Source organism: Harmonia axyridis, chromosome 2 (genome assembly GCF_914767665.1).
Source record: "Harmonia axyridis chromosome 2, icHarAxyr1.1, whole genome shotgun sequence".
Lineage (NCBI taxonomy): Eukaryota > Metazoa > Arthropoda > Insecta > Coleoptera > Coccinellidae > Harmonia > Harmonia axyridis.
In genome coordinates, this window is record NC_059502.1 from 32,796,293 (window position 1) to 32,820,427 (window position 24,135).

The following is a 24,135-nucleotide window of genomic DNA, read 5'->3' on the forward strand; positions in this document are numbered from 1 at the left end:
CGAGTTATTACCAAATTACGTTTTTTAGTGAATTTTCACCTTTTTTAACATTGTCAGGGTCAGAATTCTGCTGGAAAGCTCTCGAAGCTTATTTTTTTTGTTGTAATGGAATCTTAAATAGTTATTTAAGATGACATGAGTATGATTCTGTCAACAAGTTATGTGGATATGGTATTGTACCATTTCTAAATCTGTCTAAAATGCCCAATTTTTTGATGTTACTTGCTCGTTTTGTTTCAAGGATTTTTTTTTCACAGCAGGTGTCCAAAGTCGAAGTTCTCGTTTTGCTAGCAATTGAAATCAAGATTTATCCATTAATTTACGGAAATCCACATAACTTTTTGACAGAATCATACTCATGTCATCTTAAATAACTATTTAAGATTCCATTACAACAAAAAAATAAGCTTCGAGAGCTTTCCAGCAGAATTCTGACCCTGACAATGTTAAAAAAGGTGAAAATTCACTAAAAAACGTAATTTGGTAATAACTCGAAAACCATGCAACTTTTACTGGGGTCATGTTAGGCTGGTTAGGTCCCTCTTTAGCTGACCTTCCTCCGGTGCCACTGTGACTTGCCACTTATGGGACACCCTGTATATACAGAGCTATGGTCTCCAAGGGTGCTATTGACGATTCAGTCAAATTCGATTCTCTGCGTTCATAAACACGATAATCCGCCAAAATCCGACTAACAATTCCGTAAATATGAGAGTTATCGTGTTCAGCACCGGATGGACATTCTTAAATTTGACCGCGAATTCGGCATTAGAGAGTCGAACCTCAAAATTTGAGATCATTCGCGGCTCAAAATTTGAGAATTTTAGTGATTTTGACGAAATGATAGGGCGATATACTTGTTGAACGGGTGCTTACCTAATAAACATTAGAGATTGATAGAAATCTCCTGAAAGTTATTATCTCTGGTTGAACATTTTGCAATGGCTTAGATTTCAAATTAATACCATCAACAACAATAACAAAATCTTCATCCTCAGAATCAATTCAATTTTGTCTGAATTGGCAATTCCTTTCCCGGTATTTTGTTAACATATAATATTTTATGGATTCGGTCCTTCATGGAAATTCATTATCAAATGAAAGAGAATAAAATTGGTCTCCACAAAATTTAATATTAACAGCAATTAGTTTTTTGCTGACATTTTATTCGACACTAAAAGGAATTTTGGCGATTTATTTCCTGGTATTTTCTTCCTCAACTTAATATTTTATGGATTCGATCCATGATGGAAATTCATTATCAAGTGAAATAAAATAAAATTAATCATCTCCACAAAATTCAATATTAAGATCAATATTTTTTCATTTATTATTTGTTTTATTTAATTTGATGACATAATGTATACTTATAACAGAATTATTGTCGTTCCTCTAGTTAAAGGAAGAGGAAGACAATTCAAAATTGTATTTTGGTAATATAGGTACATCGTAAATAACTTTCTCTTTAAAATTATTGTGATCGACAAATAAATCAAGGTAATCAGGATCAAATCCTTAGAAGAAATAATGCGTGTAAATTACATGATAGGGCACCCGATATAACCAGTTTTTCTGATATAAAAACTAAACTTTTTTGGAACATTAGCAATTGATAAATTAAACAAGAATGGCATTTTTTATTTGTGAGCAGCAGGTTTTGATTTTGGGTAGGATGTGATGCGATTTTATTATAAATCAACAAACTATTTGGACTTTCTATCGAAATAGTTTGTCAAAAAATAATATTCTCTTAACGTGTTGTTTTTATAGATATTCATAAAAACGCAGTTATTTCATTTTCGGAATTGAACTATCTTATACAATTAGCGAAAATTTCATAAGATTTTAGAATACCCGAAAAGGTGAAGCATATATAAGATCCGTAATTAAAGCCTATGAACTATTTCTACGTAATATCTAATTTTGAACCTTTTTAATCATTGAAATGAAACATTCTTCAGTAACTCAAACAATTAATATATCCACTCTAGAGGTATTTTATGAAAAATAAACAAATTGATTAACTAATTTAATGATGGGGGCAATTCATCAATAAATTTCATTGTTTGAGCGGTCGTTCGCACAACACATAATTTTCGAATTTTGAACCGAGAACGGTGAGGTTCTAATCATTGGTGACGAATCCGCCTTCAAATTCGATTCTGTTCGTCCGCCCTACAATTACTCGAACGGATGAGGGACCTTATAGCTAGGAACTTGAAATTTTCAGGGTAATTTCGGACCTCGAATGCGTTAACTACAGTAATCCATTAACGAACTGAAGTTTGTTAATGAAATGAAAAAGACAAGGGGTTTTCGGTTTTGTAATGTTTGAAATGTTGTTTTCCTGTTTATATCAGAACTGGAAAAACTGCGTAATCGATTGAAATGAAAATCTGTGTTTGGATGTAGAATTTCAAGCTTCCTGCAATTTCATGTTTTGATGGAGTAACAAGAACCACACAAAATTGAAGAAGAGAAAAAAAAATAATTACCCAATATTTCCTTGAACACAAAACTCCGGGAGTTGATATTCTGGGTGTTGATTCGAAGTAACAATTTCAAACCCTTTTCGATATTTGAATCCGATCACGTCATCAGAACCATAGAAAATTCAAGAAGAGCATTGAAAAAGTAATATCCTTTATTTTTGTGATCAGGTTGAGATTTTCCGTGTATAGTACCTATATCCAAAGTCACTTGAACTAGTCCACAAAAACGCTTGGCCAAAGATGTCCCTTTGAAGTAGATACCGCGATCCGCTTAATACCGGGGTTTATTTGAAATTATTGTTAGGCAATAAATTCACTGGCTTCGAAAGAATTTCTCGAAACTTGGACAACCCTTTTGTATTCGAAATATTCAGATTCTTCCAAGTGACTTTGGATATACTATACCTTTATGCAAAAGTTCGTAATAACAACCAGAGAAAATTCAAGCAAAATATTAAAAAATATTGAGGAAAGCTACTGTAATTCAATTAAGGAGCTCTTGAGCGCTTGTCCCTTCATGTACCAATTGCATCCTTGTAGACGAAATAACTGTTTTGAGCAGATTTCTATGGGCGCATGTATAAACGAGCGCTCAAAAGCGTGAGTGCTTTCTTCATTTTTCATTTGTTTCATTGAACTTGATTCTAAAAAAAAATGGTTGATGCTAAAAAAATATGGGTCGATATATATGGTTGATTAGAATAAAGATTGTGACTAAAAGTGCTTAAATATAAAACCACGGATGTATAGAATTACGAATGCTAATTTTTTTGAGGAACTAAGTATTCCTACAACATTGGACCGACCGTCTTGTAAAACGCAATAATGAAGAACGATGCATTATATCTAACAAACATACTAGAGAATATTAAACTAATTTGGCTTGATAACAAGTGTGAATTTTAAATTCAATGTAAAATTTCATAAAATACTCTGATTCTTTTCAAAGTCATATTTCAATATTCAGTATAATTTTTTTACATCCGAAGATTGAAAAAATAGAGTGTTGATGCGTAATGAAACAAAATTTTACATAAGAACTAACTCACTTCGGTGTAGATAGAAATCAGTCTGGAATTACTCAATACGAATAATCTTGAATAATGAACAATATTAAAAAAATTCATTTATCATGTATATTATTCTCGAACACTATACAGTGTGTGGATAAAGTGAGGAACAAAATTCATCACTCCGTTATATTGAATGTTTTCAAGCCAAACGCTCAGACAGGTCAATTTCAGCAGTTTTTAATCAACCATCTTGTGTCATAAAAATGTTACTTATAATGTCATTCGTGTTTGAAAAGCGACGTCATATTTTTTTTCAAATGACTAAACCAATTTTTTTCTGATTTATTACACGGTGCAACTCATCTGGTGTACCGTAGATACATTTTTTTAGGAAATATCTCATATACTTACTGTGAGAGCTTAAAATTAAAGTTTAATGGAAGAAAATCTTTATTCAACCCAAAAAACAAACGAAATATACCGCAAATGTTCAAATTGTGCTCCGTTAACTATTTTTCACAGGCCGATACGAGTGTAAACACTTTGCTCAAGGACCTCAGCAGTGATCCAGTTCAGCGCGAATTAAATTGTTTGGCCTGGAAGAAAATAAAATGTCATTAAAAAAAAATATTCAAATCCGACAAATAGTTTTGACGAAAATGTATATTGTCTACTTTTTGGTAATGCGTTAATATCTTGGGGAAGTGTACTTAGTTAAAAGCGGTATTTTTCGATGGAATTCATTCTTTTCAGAAGTCACGGATTTTTGAGATATTCACAAATTTTTTTTTTTTGAGCGATTCCTCACCGACAGAACGCCATATCATTATTAATTGTTCACAATGTCTGTAATTTTTCGTTTCTGAGGTAGAAATGATTTCGATTAATGAGTTTTGACTCACAGTGATCTCGACCTCGTCCCCATAAGTTATTGTAGATCATAGACTGAATTAAGATATCGAAATATACAGTGGAACCTTGTTAAAGTGTCTTTATTTAAATAATATTTCATAGCATTTTCTCAAGAATAATTTTACTCATAAATAGGAAAAATTGATAAAAATGAGAAATGTCATGTGAAATCCGAAGCTTCAGAGCATCTAACGTATCGCTCCCGTTCCTGCTCCCGCAGTCTGCGTCGGTCTGTTTATACCTATATACTTCAAATATTTCGTTATATCTTGGTTTCTGTTCAAAATATCCGAAAAATTAAAAAAGTTTTTCAAATACTTTTTTCTACATTCATGCAAAAAGCAAAACTCTTTTGAACTATATTTAGTGGAAAAAGAAGTTCTTCATTGCACTAGTGCAATAAAGTTTTTATTGCACTCATCTGTCATTCTACTTCAACGTGCTGTCATCATGACAAATAAATATTTCAGCCTGAAGGAAATAACGATGTACAGTTACCAAGTACTAGTAGGTTTACAGCAGTAACAAATCAAGAAGTGGATTTAAAAAGTACTTCACTACGAAATATTCATATTGAAAATTGTACCAATTGTTCATTCACTTTCAACATTGAGGGTAAAAATAAAGTTTGAGTTAAATAGTTCGTAACGTATTAGTTCCTGTTTCAATGCAAATCGATATTGATAATAAAGTATTCAAGTTGCGCTTTTCATTTTCCTACACCTAGTGCCACACCTCAATAAATCATTTTTTGCTTGAACGTAGAAAAAATGTTGCATACAACTCGTGCAAAAATTGTTTATTGCACTCGACGTATTGTCCAACTCGGCCTAACGGCCTCGTCGGACAATTTCACGTCGAGTGCAATAAACATTCACTTTTTGAACTTGTTGCATAAATAACTATTTAGGTTTATTCATTCATTTATCTTTTAACATGTTTTCCAAAAAAATCACAAATATATTCCAACAATTCACACTTTTCCATATTTATTTCTTCAAACTCTATCAAATTTTTGAGTATTCCTCGAATTTGGAACGCCAAAATAGGACCCGAGGAAAAGTAGACATCTAGTCGTAACAACCATTTTGGAACTTATAGACGAGAGTTGCTGTTTCTTGAATGGGACAAATAAATATAAGATGTCCCATTCAAAAAACACCAACTCTAACTCTATAAAAAACTGCGTTGAAAATTTTCAACGCAGTTTTTTAACCGTCAATTTGTCGAAAGCATCCGGTTATCGTTATGTCATCCGTCTCAGATATTGAATTTTTTCACTTAATTCTGGAAATAGGACAGCTTATACATAATTGAATATACCTATGTACAGTTATGTGATGTTATAATAATAATAATACTTTACTTTATTTCAAATCATTTCCTACAGTGTGTTTAACAAATAGTTACATGAAATGAAACAGTGTTCAAAAAAAAAGATAGAAAAGTTGCTACAAGTTCCTCTCAATTTCATCCATCGAATATGGTTCAAAATCCAGTAGTTCCTTATATATGTGCCTTTTAAAAATTCTTGTGGATGTTATGTTCTTAATTCTTTGGGGGAGGTTATTGAAAAACTTCATGCATCTGTACTCTAGCTGTTGTTGAGTTGTTGTCAGGTTGCATTTAGGATAATTGTAGTTTTGATTTCTTGTACTATATGAATGACAACTTTTGAATTGATCGAACATATGTTTATTTTTATGAAGGAAAAGCAAACATTCCTGCACATATATGGCATAAACTGTTAAAATGCCATTTCTTCTGAAAACCCCCTGCAGGACTGTCCGTATTTCATTTGGTTGAGGATTCGAATTGATTTTTTCTGTAAGATGAATATAGATGTAATGTTCCCTGATCCATAGAATGTTATGCCAAATCTTATTTTTGTCTCAATTGTGCTGTAGTAGATGGTTTTTAATATATTTGGACTCAGATATTTCGACAATACTGAAAGTGCATAAATTGATGTCCCCAGTTTTCCTTGGAGGCTTTCTATATGTGCCTTCCAGTTGAGTTTTTGATCTATTACAATTCCAAGGAATTGGTATCTTTAGATATTGCAAACTTGCTGCCATTTAAGGTTACATCTTTTGAGCTGTCTATAGTTGGATGGAATAGGACTAAGTTAGTTTTGTCATTGTTCAAAATTAGATTATTTTCTTCAAGCCAATTTTCAGTGTATTTCATCACCTCTGATGCTAGGAGTTTGAGATCTGGCCATAGTGACTCCACAATAAGTAGATTTGTATCGCCTGCATAATGTTCACTCATAATTCTTCCATCGACCCATCTAACTTCAAGTCCGTAATCACTAGAAAAATCCGAACTAACGATGGCATAATTAGTGAAAATAAAAAACTTGTTAACTATTTTAATGATTTCTTCATAAACATTCCGGTAAAATTGAATAAACAAATTCCACAGCGTGCGGTTGTATGTGACTTGCCCTCTAGGCAAGAAGAAACAATGTTTCTTACACCTGTGGATGCCATAACGGTTACTAATGTTTTGAAAAGCCTTAAAAAGTCAAATAGCGTTGGAATTGATGAAATAAACTCTAAAGTATTGAAAGGTGCACTAATCTGTTATCGGAATCGTTGGCTCACCTAGTAAACTTGATGATGGTGCAGGGAGTCTATCCAGAGGTATTCAAATTAGCTAAAATTGTATATATAAGAAGGGAGACCATGAAAAAGTGGAAAATTATAGGCCCATTGCGCTTTTATCTGTGGTGTCGAAGGTTGTTGAGAGAAGTCTCTTTGATAAGATAATAATATTCCTAAATAAACATAAACTGTTGCATGATGCACAAGCACGGATTCCTCAAGGAAAAGTCGACAACAACAGCTATTTATGACTTTATGAGGGGGTTATATGATGCTATAGATGGAAATATGAAAACGTTAGGCATTTTTATAGACTTAAGTAAGGCATTTGACCTGGTTCACCACGAATTACTACTGGAAAAGTTAAAGGCCTACGGCTTACGAGGGAGGACGAACTCAACTCGTTGAAATCGATTCAACGAGATCAAATCAAAAAATGTCAGAGTTCGGTGTTCCCCAGGGATCTGTACTGGGTCCCTTGTTATTTATCCTGTACATTAATGATTTACCTCACATTGATGAAAAAAATTTGATCAAAATGTATGTAGATGATATAAGCTATTTATGCTGTAGAGAAAACAAGGAAGATCTGAGAAAGTGTGCCCAGCGAATGCTCGGCAAATTTGTAGAGTGGTTCAATAAAAATCATCTTCATCTGAACACAGAAAAAACTGTATTCATGTGTTTTTCACCAAGGACAGGAAATTATACAGAATCGCTTTTATTGAAAAAAGATGGGAAAAGTATCCAACAGGTCTCTAAAACCAAATTTTTGGGTTTATGTCTAGAAAATGATTTGGGATGGGGAAGTCATATTGAATCTGTATGTGGTGGCTTGTCGTCAGCCTGTTATGCCCTGTATAGGTTGAGAGGATTGACGAATTTTGAAATAGAAGTCTACTATTATTCGCATATATATTCCAGAATAAAGTATGGTATAATTATCTGGGGGTGTTCATCATTGAGCTTGAGAGTATTCCGCGTTCAAAAAAGAGCTATCCGAATAATGCTGGGTGCACAGAGATGTGCTCCTTGTCGGCAATTTTTTGTTAAAATCGAGCTACTCACGGTGCCTTGTATACAGGGTGAGTCTTTGACTTGTACATATATTTTAACCGTAGATTCTTGAGGTCAAAAGAAACACTTTTTTCATTTACCATTTTTTCCGATTCGGCTCGGTTGAAAAGATATGGCCATTTTAAGTTTTCATAATGAGCTATGCCGAACCTGGAAATCAGCCAACTGAAGTTTTTCCAAGCATAAATTTATACCATTTGAACTTTGGAAATGGGTTACTATATTAGCAAAACAAGCATAAACTCACTTTTTCCATTCCCTTTGGTGACCGAAGTATTATTTTCAATATAATAAATGAGTTATAGCAATTTCGTGGGAGATAAATATGTTGATTATTTTTCTCTTGATTTCTATTTTATATTCGATAATAATAAAAAATTCAGCTTGCAACCACCCATATTAAATCTGATATTCATATCCAATCATTTATTTTCGCTTTTTCACCTCTTTTCGTACAAGAGTTAACAATTCATATAACCTTTCATTTTCATAAAGGTAAATAAACATAAATGATAATCGTCTGTGGACTTTCCACGTTGCCAAGTTTACAGTCACAAAACACTATAATGACAAAAAACCACAGAATAATAAGCTAAATCTATGTACCTATGAATACTAATCATCTCGCATCTGTAATGTTATGTTTAAAGGTTATGTTATGCAGCGTTGCCGTTCGTACGATAATTATCGTTTTGTACGATAATTTGCTGCTCAGTACTATGTACGATACCGCATGTACGATAATAGCGTTTTGTACGATAATTTCAGTGTACCTATCATTAGAGCTAAAGTGTCCATAGATACTAAGAATAAAATGAAACTCAGAATGGCCAGATTTAGTAGAAATCTACTTTTTCAGTAGATTTTTCGCATTTTCATGAAGTTTTTAGTAGGATGAAATCATTTGGTAGATTTTAGTAGTTTTAAAAAATCTAACCGAGACGGTTGGGAATGTCTAGACTCTAGAATGTTGCGATGAATTAATTCATTGTTCATTGGAGTTCTACGTGAATTTAGAAGAACGGACCTACTTAAACATAATAAAATCATAAAACTTCTTTGGTGGCTGTCGGCTGAAAATAAATACAAAGAATCATGGAATATCCGAAGGGTAGGTGCAGATGGTGTTCAAACTTCAGTTGAAAATATACCATTATCTCATATTTGGTATTCTATTTAGTGAAAAAAAAATTGTAACAAGAATTTCATTGACATATTTGAGTGGCTGAATATTTCAGATTTGAATATATTCATTTCACACAATAAAATCGTTTTTTTGATGACCTTTATTTTACGAAGTTATTTCTTCGTATTTCCAATTAATTCAATTATTTAGATTCATATTATTTTATAATATGTGGCTATGGGAGCAAATGTTCAATTGTTGAAAGCGCATAACAAAGACCATCAAAAATATACTGCCATTTCAATTGAAAAGGGCGTATCTGCAAAAAAGCACACTAGAGATATTTAATTGAATTAATATGAAAAAGAAATACATGGCAATGCATGTTAATTAAATTCATTAATTTTAATTCAGAAAGACTATTTAAGTCAAATATAATTACTTATCAAAATAAATTTGTTACTTGAAATCGTACTTACAAATTTCAACTCTAAGTATATGTATAGGTATCATTAAATAATAGGATCCTTGAATTATTTCCGAAAAACGTATTTTTTATTAGTATTTCAGATTCAATTTCGAAACGTATCTAGTACCTCGAACATTCATATTCAAAGAACTTTGTATTTGGGTATTTTTTTAATCGGTTTCTTTTACATCTTTGTCGACGATTGCATGTTTTTTGCAATATTCTAAGTTATTTGGGAAAAGAACTTTTATGGAAATGAGTAATTTCTGAAAATAAAAACAAAAATAACAGAAACAATTTTCACGATGTCATAAGTAAAATTCGATCCATTCTTTCACGATTTCCTTAAAAAATTTCTTGTTTTTTCGAATCTGTACGCATCTCTACTATAGGATGCAATAGGATAGATATATACTATTCATGAAGTAAAATTTAACCATAAGAGACATTAGACTAAGGTGTATTCTGAATAAAGTAAAAATACCGACAAAATGTGAATAGGATAATACAGGTTCTCTGATCTTGTCTGATAATTAATTAATTATTCAATAACCGTTTCGTCTAAATAAAAAATATATTACTTATTCGATACATTGCTTGTTTTTTCATCCTTGTCCACAAATTATCATATTCTCGCAAAAATTTCCTTCATTTCGAATGTGTACGATAAAAATCAGTGGGATACGATAATATGTACGATAAAATACGATAATTTTAAACACGCGGTACGATATTTTAGGCTTGTCGACCTGGCAACGCTGATGTTATGTTTTGTCAATAAAATTCAAGAAACCCAACAAACTGTTGAAGTTTTGTACATTACTAGAAATTTGGGCTAATTGAGTACCTATATTTTGTTATCTAGAGGTCAGCAGAAAAGTGGTATTCAAACCAGTGTTCAATTTGAATTCTTATTATCATGGAATCAGTGAGAAAAGTTTTAAATTTTTAGGGTAGCAAGAAGTGTAAGAACGGTTGCATTTTGCACTTTATCTTAGTACCTACACAATAACTTAGCTCGAAAATGAAAAGCCAGTTTCATGAATGGATTTATGTGGAAGATGGAATCACCTCTGTATCAAACAGAGGTAATTTTGTGATGGAAAAATTCCGATTTTATCTTGTTAAAAATAACAGTAGTATGAGAAGGAATAAATAATTTCCAGAAGGAAATGAATTTTTTTCCTTTTTCATCCTAGAAGCTTATAAGTTTCATGAATCTTCAATATTCCATTATTGATCTTGATTTTTGTATTAAAAATGAAATGGTGGTATTCAATATGAATATCCACTATTGAATATTCTGCTTCTTTCAACTCACTGAAGTTTTTTATTTATTTTCACGTTAAAACAATTATGGCCCTCTTAAAAGTATGTCAATCAAATGTTCTAGGATGAAATTATCGAATAGCAAATGGATAGAAGTATTCAATCACCTAAAAATGAAATTTTAGGATGTATTGTTATGAATCGATGAAAGCTCAGAAGACTGGAAGAAGATTATAGTAATGTTTGGCAGCAGCAGTTTTTAATGGGATTTCATATCTTGATTGGTGTTATTTTATAAGGAGCCTAGTTTGTGAAAATTCACTTGAAAATGAGTTTCGATCAGAATTATTCTAGAATTCTATATTAATAGAATATTAACTTTAATGAAATATCTTCATATTATAGGGCTGTGCCAAAGCTCAGTAATTTGTTATCATGAAAATATTTGAAATCCTTTTCTTCTTAGTGTTCACTAATGCCAATATTCTGTCTGAAAATTTGATACCCAATAGGTAACTCCAAAAAATGCTCTCGAGTACTTTCGATAATAAAGAAGCAATTAGGCTTTCCTTAATATTATCAATGTTATAATCAACATCTTCGAAAATTTTATTTTCCTGAAGATGGTAAAATGGTATTCGGCTAGAAAAAAAGAAGTACAACGTACAAGTAAATTTACTTGTTTGTTATCGAACAGATAAACTGAAAATATTATGAAACTTCCCAACAATTATGTAATCATTTTTTTTTGTTTTCACATATCAACTACATGTAAAATAAATTTTGAATTCTTGTAAGGTATACCTTTTTTTCAAAAGCACTCAATAAACTGAAGCTTTTGATAAACTTATCGAAAGATTAACAGTGACTTGAAATCATGTATTATTGCCAAATCCACTCTTTTACTATAAATCCAGTGCCCCACAGTAGGTATACAACATTCAAAGCAATTTGAAATAAACATTTTTCATTACTGAAACAAAAAAATGCATATCAAAAAACAAGAATTGAAGTACAAACTACCATAATAATAAATTGTCTTTATTTTCATTTAATTTATAAATAACCAGGTTTAACATTTTTCACTCTTAAACTTCTTACGTAGATTCATTTAGCAGATGTATTGTGCGAAATAAAAAACATTCAATATTTAGCCAATAATTATTAAATTAGGCCTGCCATTATTCGAGTTAATTCTCAATGATTCCTGATCTCAGATGTATTCATTATATTATTATAATATCTATAAACCAAGGACAGTAACTACAAACTATGCATATGCCTTAAAATATCAATAGCTATTGATTTTGAAACATATGGATTGGATCAGTACATGTACTAGATAATAGGATAGGATCTGCGTTAATGGTGAAATCAGTGACTTTTAAATTATTTTTCAGTACATCGATGAGTATGAAGTTTGAATAAGTATTCATTACAGAACTAGTGCTTCACTTATTCAAGTAGTTGAATTTATCAACAGAATCATTGTATTGTAGATTTTTGGTTATTTCAATTAATCAATTTACTTTTCCATTCATTATATGGAAAAATTTTCCTTATGAAATCATGAACACCTCACAGCAAACTGTTTCCGGTTGGATTTTATTTGAAGGGGTTCAAGATTCTCTTTAAATACAGGTCATCTGAAACTTCTCTGTATCTAGTGGGCAATCATCTTCACGAAATAAATCACGAAGGAAAATCGTCGTCCAATTAAATTCATTATGGTGTTTTTCTGAATGATTCGATGAATTATTAGGAGATCTGAAAAAATACAATAATTATTCAATATATTATTTATATTATATAACTTAGTAACTTACTTACGCCGAACTGTGTTGTTTCTTATTGAAACATAAAATATTTTCGAATCAAATATCGAATTATTCCATTTGTTTGCCAAACATAACCACAATTCTTCGAGATTTCTCCATAGACCTATTATCCATGGATATTAGGTCTATGGATTTCTCAAATTCTCAGTTTGGCCATGCGCATAGAGTAATAAACTCTGAGGCCATGCGCAATAGTTCAAATCGTTCATAACATACGGTAATCTAGCATATTATGACTTATTTTATTATACAAAATTCGATTTAACATTTCGGATGATACTAATTATTACATTTCATGAAATTCATAATGAAATAAATTTATTAATTCATAAATTTGATGGTTTGTTTAAAAAATTATTCAAGATTCTTCTATGTTGATCGGTCATGCGCATAGAATGATCCGAAAACAATTGAAATTCGAGTTTATGGTATCATGATTTCTGTTGTTTTGTTTAATGTAAGTGATAAGTATTAAGTGTATTTAGTTTGTTAAGTGTTACCTAAGTGCGTTTAACTTGTTAAGTGTGTTTAGTTTGTTTAGTGTAAGGTGTTTGTTTAGTGTAAAGTGTTTGTTTGTGAAGTTCTTTAAGTGTGTTAAGTGGAAATTAGCAGAATGTATTCCAACCAGGAGATGGTAGATATGTTGGAATGCTATTTCACAAATGGAAAAATAGCGAGAAGAGCTAAAGAAGCTTATGGAAGGCTGTTTCCAAATAGGATACAGCCAAATGAGAGAACTTTCGTAAGGATTGTTCAAAGATTGCGTGATCATGGAACCCTCGCTATCAACATGGTGGATAATGGCCGAATGCGATCAAGAGCAATGGATGATGTTCTAGATGACGTGCAACAGCACCCCGAAACAAGTACGAGACGTCTCGCATTGCGATATAACATATCGCAATCTACGGTGGATCGCAGCTTGAGAGATCAAGGATTGTAGATTGTACCCATACCATATTCAAAGGGTACAAGCTTTATTGCCGACGGATTTACCAAAAAGAATTGAATTTTCTCAATGGGTTTTAAGAAACCATTTTGAGAATAATGATTTCTTGCGGTATATTCTGTTCACAGATGAAGCAGGATTCACAAGAGAAGGCATTTTTAACAGCCATAACACCCATTTCTGGGCTGTCGAAAACCCCCATGCAACCAGAGAAGTCAACAACCAACACCGTTTCGGAGTGAATATGTGGGCAGGCATCGTGAACAATCAACTGATTGGACCACGGGAATTATCCAGGAGATTGACCTCAGCTGATTATCTACATTTTTTACAGAATGATTTGGACGACTCATTAGAGAACGTACCACTTCTTGTTCTGCAAAATTTGTGGATACAGCAAGATGGAGCTCCTCCTCATAGTTCCCGAGCAGTAACAGATTGGCTCAACGACAATTTCAATGGAAGATGGATAGGGCGATACGGCCCAGTGCTATGGCCTCCAAGATCACCAGACTTGAATCCATGCAACTTTTTCCTTTGGGGTTTCATGAAGCAGCATGTTTACAGCAGTGCAGTAAATGATGTGGACGAACTGAGATCGCGTGTGGCATGTGCGGGACAACAGATCAAGGACAATCCCAATCTCCTTGAGAATGTGAGACATTCCTTTCTGAGGAGAGCTCGCGCCTGTTTGGATGCGAACGGCGGACAATTCGAGCACCTACTGTGATGTGTGATATGTGGGATGGTAGGGCTCCTGGCGAACAACCCACTAGGAAAAAAATGTAACGCGCCTAAAGCAATACTTCGAAAGTGGTGTGGAAATTTGCTTCAATAGATGAGGATTCATAAATTGTAAAAGGTGAGCTTATTCAAATCACTTTATTTTCAAACTAAGTCGGCTGGTTCCCTCACTTGTCAATGCAAATTCAGTGTTTCAATCCATGATTTTTGACCTGACAACGTAGCAAATATTCATTTCTGTGAGTTGCAATTAGCCAAGGTACCCAATTTTTTGAATTTCACAGATTTTTTTTTTTTTTAAACACATATTACTCGAAAACGGCTCAATATACGAGAAAATATGAAGAATACTTTTATTTTTCAAATTAGCTAAATATCCTTCAATGAACGTCCTAGTTACTTTTAAGAGTTCAGTTCCTTGAATTTCTGGTATTTTTATGGGATGAAGTGTTCATAATGAAGAAACGGGGAGATGTGGATAAAATTTTGTGTACGGAGAAGATTCATCACATACATGAAAAACTATATCCCGAAATTCATTTTTTTCTATACAACCATTTCCGAGATATAACGGAAAATGACATTTTTTTTATCGATTTTCAACAGCCTGTATCTTTTTAACCGGGCCGAATCGGAAAAAATGGTAAATGAAAAAAGGGTTTCTATTGACCTCAGGAATCTTCGGTTGAAATATATGTACAAGTCAAAGACTCACCCTGTATATGTATATCATGGAAATATTGATATTTGTGAAGTCTAATATGGAAAAATTCAAGAAAAATTGTGACTACCATGATTATTCTACAAGACACAGTGGGGAGCTTTCTATACCTAGACATAGATTGAGCATATTTGAACATGACCCTGCCTATATGGGTATTGTATTATATAATAAGTTACCTAATTCGATTAAGCAACTGCAGAATAAAATTGCCTTTAAACATACTGTAAGAAATGTATTAATAAAAAAATGTTACTATTGTGTTCAAGAGTTTCTCAATGATAATGAGTTACATAAGAGCTAGGATGGCTGTTTTTGTTATGTAATTTTTCTTGTTTATTTTTTTTTGAGCCTTTTTTCCTTGTAATTGACTTGTCCTATATTGTTATGTTACAATCCAGAGGATCAATAAATATTATTATTATTCAGATACACCAAGAAGAGAAGGGGTCCAGCAATCCCACCTTGGGCTATTCCCAATATGATTTCCTTCACGTCTGATCTTATCTCTGTACCATCCATGAAAACTCTCACAAGTTGAGTTCTCCCTTGGAGATATGATTTTATCTACTGGAGTGCTGTTCCCTCGACACCACAACACATGAGTTTTTCGAGCAGAATATCTTGGTCTACGCAGTCGTATGCCTTGGAAAGGTCTAAGAAGAGACCAAGAGGGAGATCTCCATCCTCAAATGCATCAGTTACTTTCTTGACAAACTGGTATATTGCTGTTTGGATAGACCGCCCCTTCAGGTATCCAGCTGATTTTCCTTAAAGAAAGCATTTTCTGTTAGAAAGCTCATTAGTTGATTACAGTAGGTCATTTCAAAGATTTTAGAGAATGAGGTTAACATACTGATAGGTCTATAATTGCCATAATTAGTTTCATCCCCACCTTTATATATCAGGACAATTACTGCTGTCTTTAAACTGTCTGGAAATACTCCTGTTCTAATGGAGTTATTTATTATATATCTCAATGGTTCCATAATTTCCTCAGATGTTTGCTTGATTATATTGTTTGAAATGCCATCTATTCCACAGCTGTGTTTGTTTTTCATGTTCCTAATTATTGATCTCAGTTCCTCGGTTGACAACACTTCTGGTTCAAATATCCTTTCTGGTTTCTTTATCTCCTTATGTTGAGTAACATTATTTTTTATTGTTGTTATAAGCGAGTGCTTATAAAAGCTCTGGATATCACATCAGTTTTGAATATGAGAAATACCTTTCATAATCCAGTTTTGCCAGAACCTTTGATCCCTTTATTAGGATTCATATGAAGTCTTTGTTGTAGTATTAATTTCTCACATCATACTAACATGACTTTGTAGTAAAAAAGTTCAAAGAAAAAGCGTTTCTTAACTTTTCAAGAATTAATATTTGTTAGTATGTATTGGAAAACAATTCTATATTTTTTTTTGTGGTGGCTCTTTGCTAGCCTGAGAAATGGCCTCGAAGTTCGGCGTTCTACGGCAAAGCCACCACGCTCAGTTATGGAGATGGATGGTCTATATTGTAGGGACCACCGAGTTGCTAAACTACTTAACTAACTATTTCATCAGGTTGAAACACCGTAATTCCTTCAGAGGGCGTACCATAAAAAATGGTTTAGATAGATTGGACGATGCTCATTTATACATTAATTTTGTAATGCTTCAATTATGAGGGTAAAGGTAAAAAAAAAGATTTTTCATGAAAATTTGAGAAAAACTAAATTTATTGTGATCATTACACAACTCTAAAGCTATCAATAGAAATCTTCTTCTGAAACTTTCAATGTTTGCTGATTTTTTATCTGATCTTGACTTGAATACATTTCAGCTACTTGCTGTGCAGAAGTAGCTTCTTCAACAGTTTTATCTTCTCTTATTCTAATAAAACGGGGGAATCTCAATGAGATACCTTTTTGAGGATCCACCTAGAAAAAATATCTATTAATAAAAAATATCGACTACTGCAAATCGTAATAAATAATTTAGAATCCAATAATATATATCCATACTTTTCTATAATGGTACATTTCTGAATGCATGTTAAATTAATTCGAGTTGACACTGGGTCTACTTACTATGCCTATTCCAGCTCTATGGATAGGGGATAATGAAAGATCTGCACATTTTATCTCCCAAACTTGGACAGGTTCAAACCAATGATCTGGTGCGAGAGATTCTTCAAAGCGATAATATGGTTTTGGATTTTCTACAACATGTTCCTTGAAAAATTCAGTATGCTTCTGTAAGTTTTCATCTGTAAAACCTGTTCCAATCTAGAAAAATTGAAAATTAATTAATGAAAAAATGACAAAAAGAGTGCTGCAAATTTGAGTATCTATGAAATTTTCAGGACAGACTTTCAGTTCAATGACACTTATGATTATTCACTTTATATGTTCCACTATGCTAAAATATCTCATGATATTTATGCTTTTTTGAAAAAAAACAATCATAGGCATTCAGAAAATTTCAAAAGTTTATTATATTTATTTGTTTCACAATTGGCAAATGCAATTTTATCGTTTCGATGTTTACATCACCAAGATAATGCACAACTCAATCGATGTTAATATAGAAGTTATATGAATTTTATCTGTTTCGATGAACGTTTCCAGATTCACGAATATTGAGGTTTAATTGACAGTAGACTAAATATTGTTCATTATAAACTTTGAGTTGGTGCATGTGCACTTGCTCAAACAGCTGTGATCGTGTTTTAATCCAACAAGGCAGCCTGTATTTATCGTTTTCCTCAAAGTAAAATAATGATGAATATATTAATTTTCATTGAGAAACAGTATTAGAAACTATTTTGAAATGAAAATTCTAATACATGAATACAATCAGGATGCCTAGAAACCCCTGTTGTGTGCACTGATTTGATTTTGTTTCAGACTTTGTACGATAGTCCAACTGTTACTTTTGCTAGAACTTACCACAGTTCTGTAAGGTGGCGCTCTTCAGAATTGTTCCAATTCTGGCTCTCTGTCTGTCGGCTTTTAAAAACGAAATAATGATTTCAGAAACTGCAAACACTTTCATAAGAAATTACAATTCAGTTCATATCGAATTTATACTAAAATTATTGAAATATAATGACTGAAGACTGAAGGCTATTGGTCTATTCAGAGTATAGAAGATTATCAAGAGCATAGAATATGAAATATAATTATTCCATACTTAAGAGAAGGCGAGAATCACGAGAATTATCAAATATAAAAAATTTATGCGCCATCTGAAACTCTAGTGATCTCTTAATTTAGTAGGCACAATTCTCCCGTGTTGTCTGAAAGTTTAACGGGTATAAGAAGTCACACCAGGGTTTCTAGGCATCTTACAGCAAATTAGTAATGACAATTTGGATCATGGAATCTGGAAAAATTTTGAGAGAAAAAAGTGTATTATTTGAAGACAGGAATCTATGGCTGAATTTAATGTACAACCTAAAGGGTATTCACAAATCTGCATAATATGCAGGCTTTGTTCGGAGGGCACATTTAGAGAAATTAGATTTGTAGAAACTCGAATCAATCCCCTAGGAACGTCATATGTTTTAGAAATGCTTCACTCAATACAAGAAGATTTACCTTGCAAATACTTTGGTATTCTTCATTATCTTGATCGTAACATGCTAACAGGAAGCCACCATAAGTCCCAGTCCTCTTTCCTTTTCCCAAGTAACCCCCAATGACTACAACGTCAAGTGTATCACCAACTCCTTCCAGGTAATCCTTTTTCAATTTCAACCAGTTATGTGATCTCTTAGCAATTTCATAGGTAGCATCTTTTTCCAAAGTTTTCACCATAAGACCTTCACAATTACCTAGAAAACGAAAAAGAATGAGAAAACTGTGAAAGATTACAAAATACCTATTTATTTATTTTTGAACATTGCAATATAGTTTAATCAGGTGAATTATATCAATGTACAGAAATAAAACCACTGTGACTCTTATTACGTTATAGATTTTTTGATTTATAGTTTTGGAAGCTTGGAGGTTGGATCCAAAGTAAGTCTCTAAATTCAGTCAATTTCCCTCATAACAAGAAGTGTAAATTTTGAGGGGAAGCTTCAAAATTTCTTTCTGGAGAAAAAAGGTTTTGTGATATCAAGTAAAAAATAAATGTGTAATAAATCATACCTTTAACACTTTCTTCTAAGAATTCTTGTACTTCTTCCATTTTAGATGTGTCTAAATATGTAGCAAAATACCAATGTCCCTCAGATTCTTTGAAATTATCTTTCAGTATGGTTCTTCTTTCAATGAAGGGTTTTTTGATTAGTGATTCACCATTAAAATAAAGTAGATCAAACATAAATACACAAACTTGTACTTTAATATCCTCTTCTTTTACACCCTAAAAAACCAGAAATAAAATGAAGTTTGAGACCTTTTTGTCATTATTACTTTTTTCTTTCTGGTACTCAAAACTTGGAAAGGCAGAATTGCTTTATTTTCAGAATCCCAAGCAACTGCTTCGCAATCCAAAATACAGGACTTTACGTTATCACTTTTACATAAATCTAGACGAGAAATAATATCAGGATATTTTGATGTATTGTTTTCTTGATTTCTACTGTAAATGTGAACTGTTTTACCATCCATATGTATCTAAAACATTACAGAATATTTTCTCATACTTTATAATGAACTAAGATATTGTAGCTTACTTGAGCTCTTTCTCCATCATATTTCCATTCGCACGTAAATTTGAGACCTTCAAATCTATTGAGAACTTCTTGAACACCTTTAGTAGGATGTGCCAACATAGGTTTCAGAGGTATTCCTGGAGTAAGCTTACAATGTTCTGGTAATTTTTCAATACCTTCCTTGAGTAAAACTGGTATAATAAGGTCATAATTTGGACACTCACTAAAAATTATGAACAATATGAATAATGACAATTGACATTTCTTATCTGTATAAAATAGAACAAAATATTTTAATAAGAGATTATGTATCGAGAAGTTCAAAACAGGTGTATTTCTAATAAAAGTAGAAATAAGAATTTCTTTTGAAGGAAAAGATTTGAGTTTGATGTTGCATTAAATTATTATTAAAATAGGGAGATAATAGTATAAGAACTGAAATAATGAAAAAAAAAAAGAAATCAACTATCATATAATATTATGTATAATTTTTTCTTTCAATTTCAAGCCCTTAAAAACAGATCTCTATCTTCAATTTACAATCCATCCTAAGAATAATATACTTATTTGAATAAGAGGTGTTGCTGGGTACTATATTACATTATAATGTATAATAATAACTTTAGGAGAATGATAATTGCAATACATACCAGTAGGTGTTCTTCAAAGTGAATGCCAATTTATCGTAGTACGTTTTGAAATCTTCAGCACTCATCTCTTTAGAAACATCAAGTCGTGTTGGGGGAAATTCTTGATTAGGTGGAGTCATAGCACATGATAATGCCAATGCTTGTAAAACTGATAATTCTGCTAAACCTATCCTTAATTTTCCTGCTAGTGACCTGATCAAATATCTTGCTTCCATTTCTTTACAAGCCACAAACATTTTTTTAATTTCGTCTATTTTGGTTGCTTGTGACTGAAAGTTTAGAATATTTACAAAATACCAAGTTGCATGAACATATATAGAGCAATAAACTATGAATATTGAAACTTACTGCATGTCCAGTCATTTGTGAGATTTGTTTCAAACTCTTGAAAACCCCTCTAACAGAAAGAGGTGGAGGTTGAAATAGTGTTTTTTGATTTGTCCTTGAATGCTCCGCTACTGTACCAAGATCACCAGTTTCCTTAACATCTGCTTTGATTTGGCTAAGAGTACGTCCAGTAGATTGAGCAATTGCTTTCATTAAACTTGTTTCTGCAACTCCTAATTCTAGACCTGAACCAAAAAGGAAAATTTTAACTTCAGATTAGGTTTCAACATGAATATTCCTTTCACTTTATCACTCTAAAACTGAAATGTTTTATATGTTTATGGAGATCTTTTTTAAAAAAACTAACATTTTCAATGAACTTAAATTCTTTGGTTGATATGATTTATTACACAAAGGGAAAAATTTTAGAAAAAAATTTTTTTATAACTTTCAAACTAATATTCTTTACTACTGGGTGAGTTCTCATATCCATCATGTTTAACCAATGAGAGATGATCATCAAAGATCAGAATCTTTATATTCATTTATAGAATGAAATTTCTAAATAACTTAGAACTTTTGAGGGTGCTTCAATATCGAATTTTTAAAAATTGCAAATGTTGAATTTGCTTTCCTGGGAATTAAACAATAATGATGAGTGCATTTTTTATGGACTTGACATAAACTTATCTGTCGATGGAATCCATCAGTAGAGTGCATTAAAATTTCATTGTTTATGGAATTATAACAAGAAGGTACAATAATCTATTAAATATAGTTGAGTGTACTAACAAGTTCTTCAGTATAAAAGTATGAAAAAATAGATGTTAGCTTTCAATAACCTTTTATGAATATAATTTTTACTGATGAAATTGTTCAAATTAAAATCTGTTTAGATTTTTCAATTTTCCTTTAAATAAATGGCTCACCTTCATACGCTGGACCCAACTTATTAAGGCACAAATATACAGAAGGCAACAAATCTTCAGGTGTAAGTACAATGCAAGATCGAAAATAATTACTTAAAATTTCAACTATCTTCAATCTACTAGAGATTTCTTCTATTTCCATAAGAGTTTTTGCTAGGGCCAAGTATGGTATTCTGAAAAATAATGACAACATATCATTTTACAACTGAAAATTCAATAAGACTGTACTAAAAAAGTACAGTAAGGAGCAGAACAGCTACCAAAAATATAAAAACTCCTTATATTTAGTGAATGAAAGAAACGGTCAAATATGGTGATCCTCAATTCTTATGGAAGAAAATAAGCATAGGAGGTGAATCATAGTTAATATTCATCTGGAGCCAACATTATTTTTGAAGACTTTTCAATAAAGGCTATAAGTACTAGAATGAGTAGAAAACAAGTACATACTTCTGTTCCCTTTTCCATATTGCATCTTTAATAGGATTATACTTCCCTTTGGCAGGATTGAATGCTGAATAAAATTGAATAAATTGTAAGAACTTTATAGTAGATGCAATAGTATAAACTCACTATCAGGAAGTTTGGCATCCTCTTCATCAGTACAGGCATACTTGGAATTTTTAGATTTTGGAGATGCAGTTTTCTCAATTACGCTCTCTTTTCTCTTGTTTTCTGGTTTTTTCTCCAAATTTTTTTCATCTGATTTAGGAGTTTTTTCATTTATAACTTTCGATTCAGGTGAATTTTTACTTGTTCCTTCTTTAGAGGAAGACAAACTCTTCTCTCCATTTTTTATAGGAGATTTGGTGGTATCATTGCTGTCAGATTCAGATTCACTATCAAATGCATTCTTCTTTTTAGTATTCCTTTTTATTGGTGAATCTTCGTCTGATGAAATTTTGCTATCATTTGTTGCCTTATTACAATGGGACTTATTTTTAGAAGGGTCTAATTTGATTTTTTTAGCTGTAAATGTATTAACTATTGAATGAAACAAGTATGTATTATTAATTTGGTGTCTAGTATATGACAAAAAAATAAACTGTTTACAAAACACTCACCATTTATTGTTGTTTCATTATCTTTTTCTATAGGTTTCCTAAAAATTCAATGAATTAATTAAAGGAAAATTGCAAAAATATATAATAACTCACTTAGTAGGTGTTAATTCTATAGAATCTCTCGAACGTTTACTTGATTTCCCAGAATCGACAGATCCAGCTAACTGACTGCTTCTGATTTTAGAGAAAAAACAATTCAATTCTTTAATATTTATGATTCGGTTCAATGATGAAGATATTCTCAAAGAACGAAAAATTATAGACATACTTCTTCCAGTGTATTACAAATGTTTATTTCATTTTATAACAAATATTGAATTACGTACCCATCAGATTTTCTTCCAGCTGAAGTGAAAAACGACCTGAAATATTTTTCATTTTGATATTTTGATGTATTAGGTTTACAATTACTTACGTTATAGATCTTTGTTTCATTTCAAATGATTTAATTGAGCAGTGTTTTGCCAAAAGATTTCATCTGTATGAAATGCTAAAAACTAGGGTTATCTCTAATTCAAAATATTTGACAGCAAATAAATCCCGCGCTTTTAATATGGGCCTCATTCATTCAAATTTCCCATAGGGGTATGGCGTATGGCGGTTTTGGTTCATCAGTCTTTGTTTGGAACTTATAGAACTTTATAATCAAGATACAGGGTGTTTTATTGATTTTGTCAATTTCTTCAATTACTCATAACTTTCGAACCACCTTATCCAGGGTGTTCAAAAAAAGATGCGATAATATTTTAAGAGGGTGATTGCCAGTGGCGACGCCAGCTTTCGAAAACAGGGGTGGCCAAAAGGGGGCCGGATTTTTTTTTAGGGGGTCCAAAGTAAAGCGAAATTAGAGTTCTGCCAATCTTTTAACCTTAGTATGTTAAATTTTAGGGGGGGTGGGCCTACCTCCCCCCTGCGTTGCCACTGGTGATTGCCCAGGTCATTTCATACAAAAAAGTTCCTTATAAACATATAGGTCCGCAAACGCTTCGTTACCGATCTACAGCGTTTATGTTTAATTGGAAAGAACAGTAAAAATTAGATTTTTCCAAAACGGCTTGAGATATCATAAAGATATTGTATAAAATATAAATAGCTGTAGGAGACACATATACTTTGCAATACAACACGCGATGTCCTGTTTTTTCCTTGAACTTGGAAATATAAGTTCATTCTAAAGGGGATGTGTTTATTTACTACATAATATATTTATTTCATGTTTAGGTCACAGAATTCGTAGGTACTACTACTTGGATTGGTAGTTATGCTATTATCACGCTGCACATTTGAAATGTAGTGTTT

At 32.1% G+C, this 24,135-nt stretch overlaps 1 protein-coding gene across 2 annotated transcripts; it reads right to left on the reverse strand.

The window, feature by feature from the left end:
* Positions 1–16,921: 16,921 nt before the first annotated feature.
* Positions 16,922–23,396, reverse strand: LOC123672987 (DNA ligase 1). Of its 2 annotated transcripts, XM_045607355.1 has the most exons (15): positions 23,252–23,396; positions 23,163–23,198; positions 22,930–23,010; positions 22,837–22,874; positions 22,346–22,741; positions 22,223–22,286; positions 21,773–21,945; positions 20,865–21,088; positions 20,517–20,785; positions 19,888–20,089; positions 19,625–19,828; positions 19,358–19,574; positions 18,803–19,038; positions 17,291–17,488; positions 16,922–17,140 (listed from the first exon to the last, which is right to left on the reverse strand). In XM_045607355.1, exons 1-15 carry the CDS (start codon positions 23,269–23,271, stop codon positions 16,970–16,972), a joined length of 2,529 nt encoding a protein of 842 aa, XP_045463311.1. In that variant the 5' UTR covers positions 23,272–23,396; the 3' UTR covers positions 16,922–16,969. The 2 variants fall into 2 exon arrangements, with proteins under 2 accessions (XP_045463311.1, XP_045463310.1); XM_045607354.1 differs by having other exon boundaries at positions 22,930–23,198; positions 23,252–23,379.
* Between the last annotated feature and the right edge of the window lie 739 nt (positions 23,397–24,135).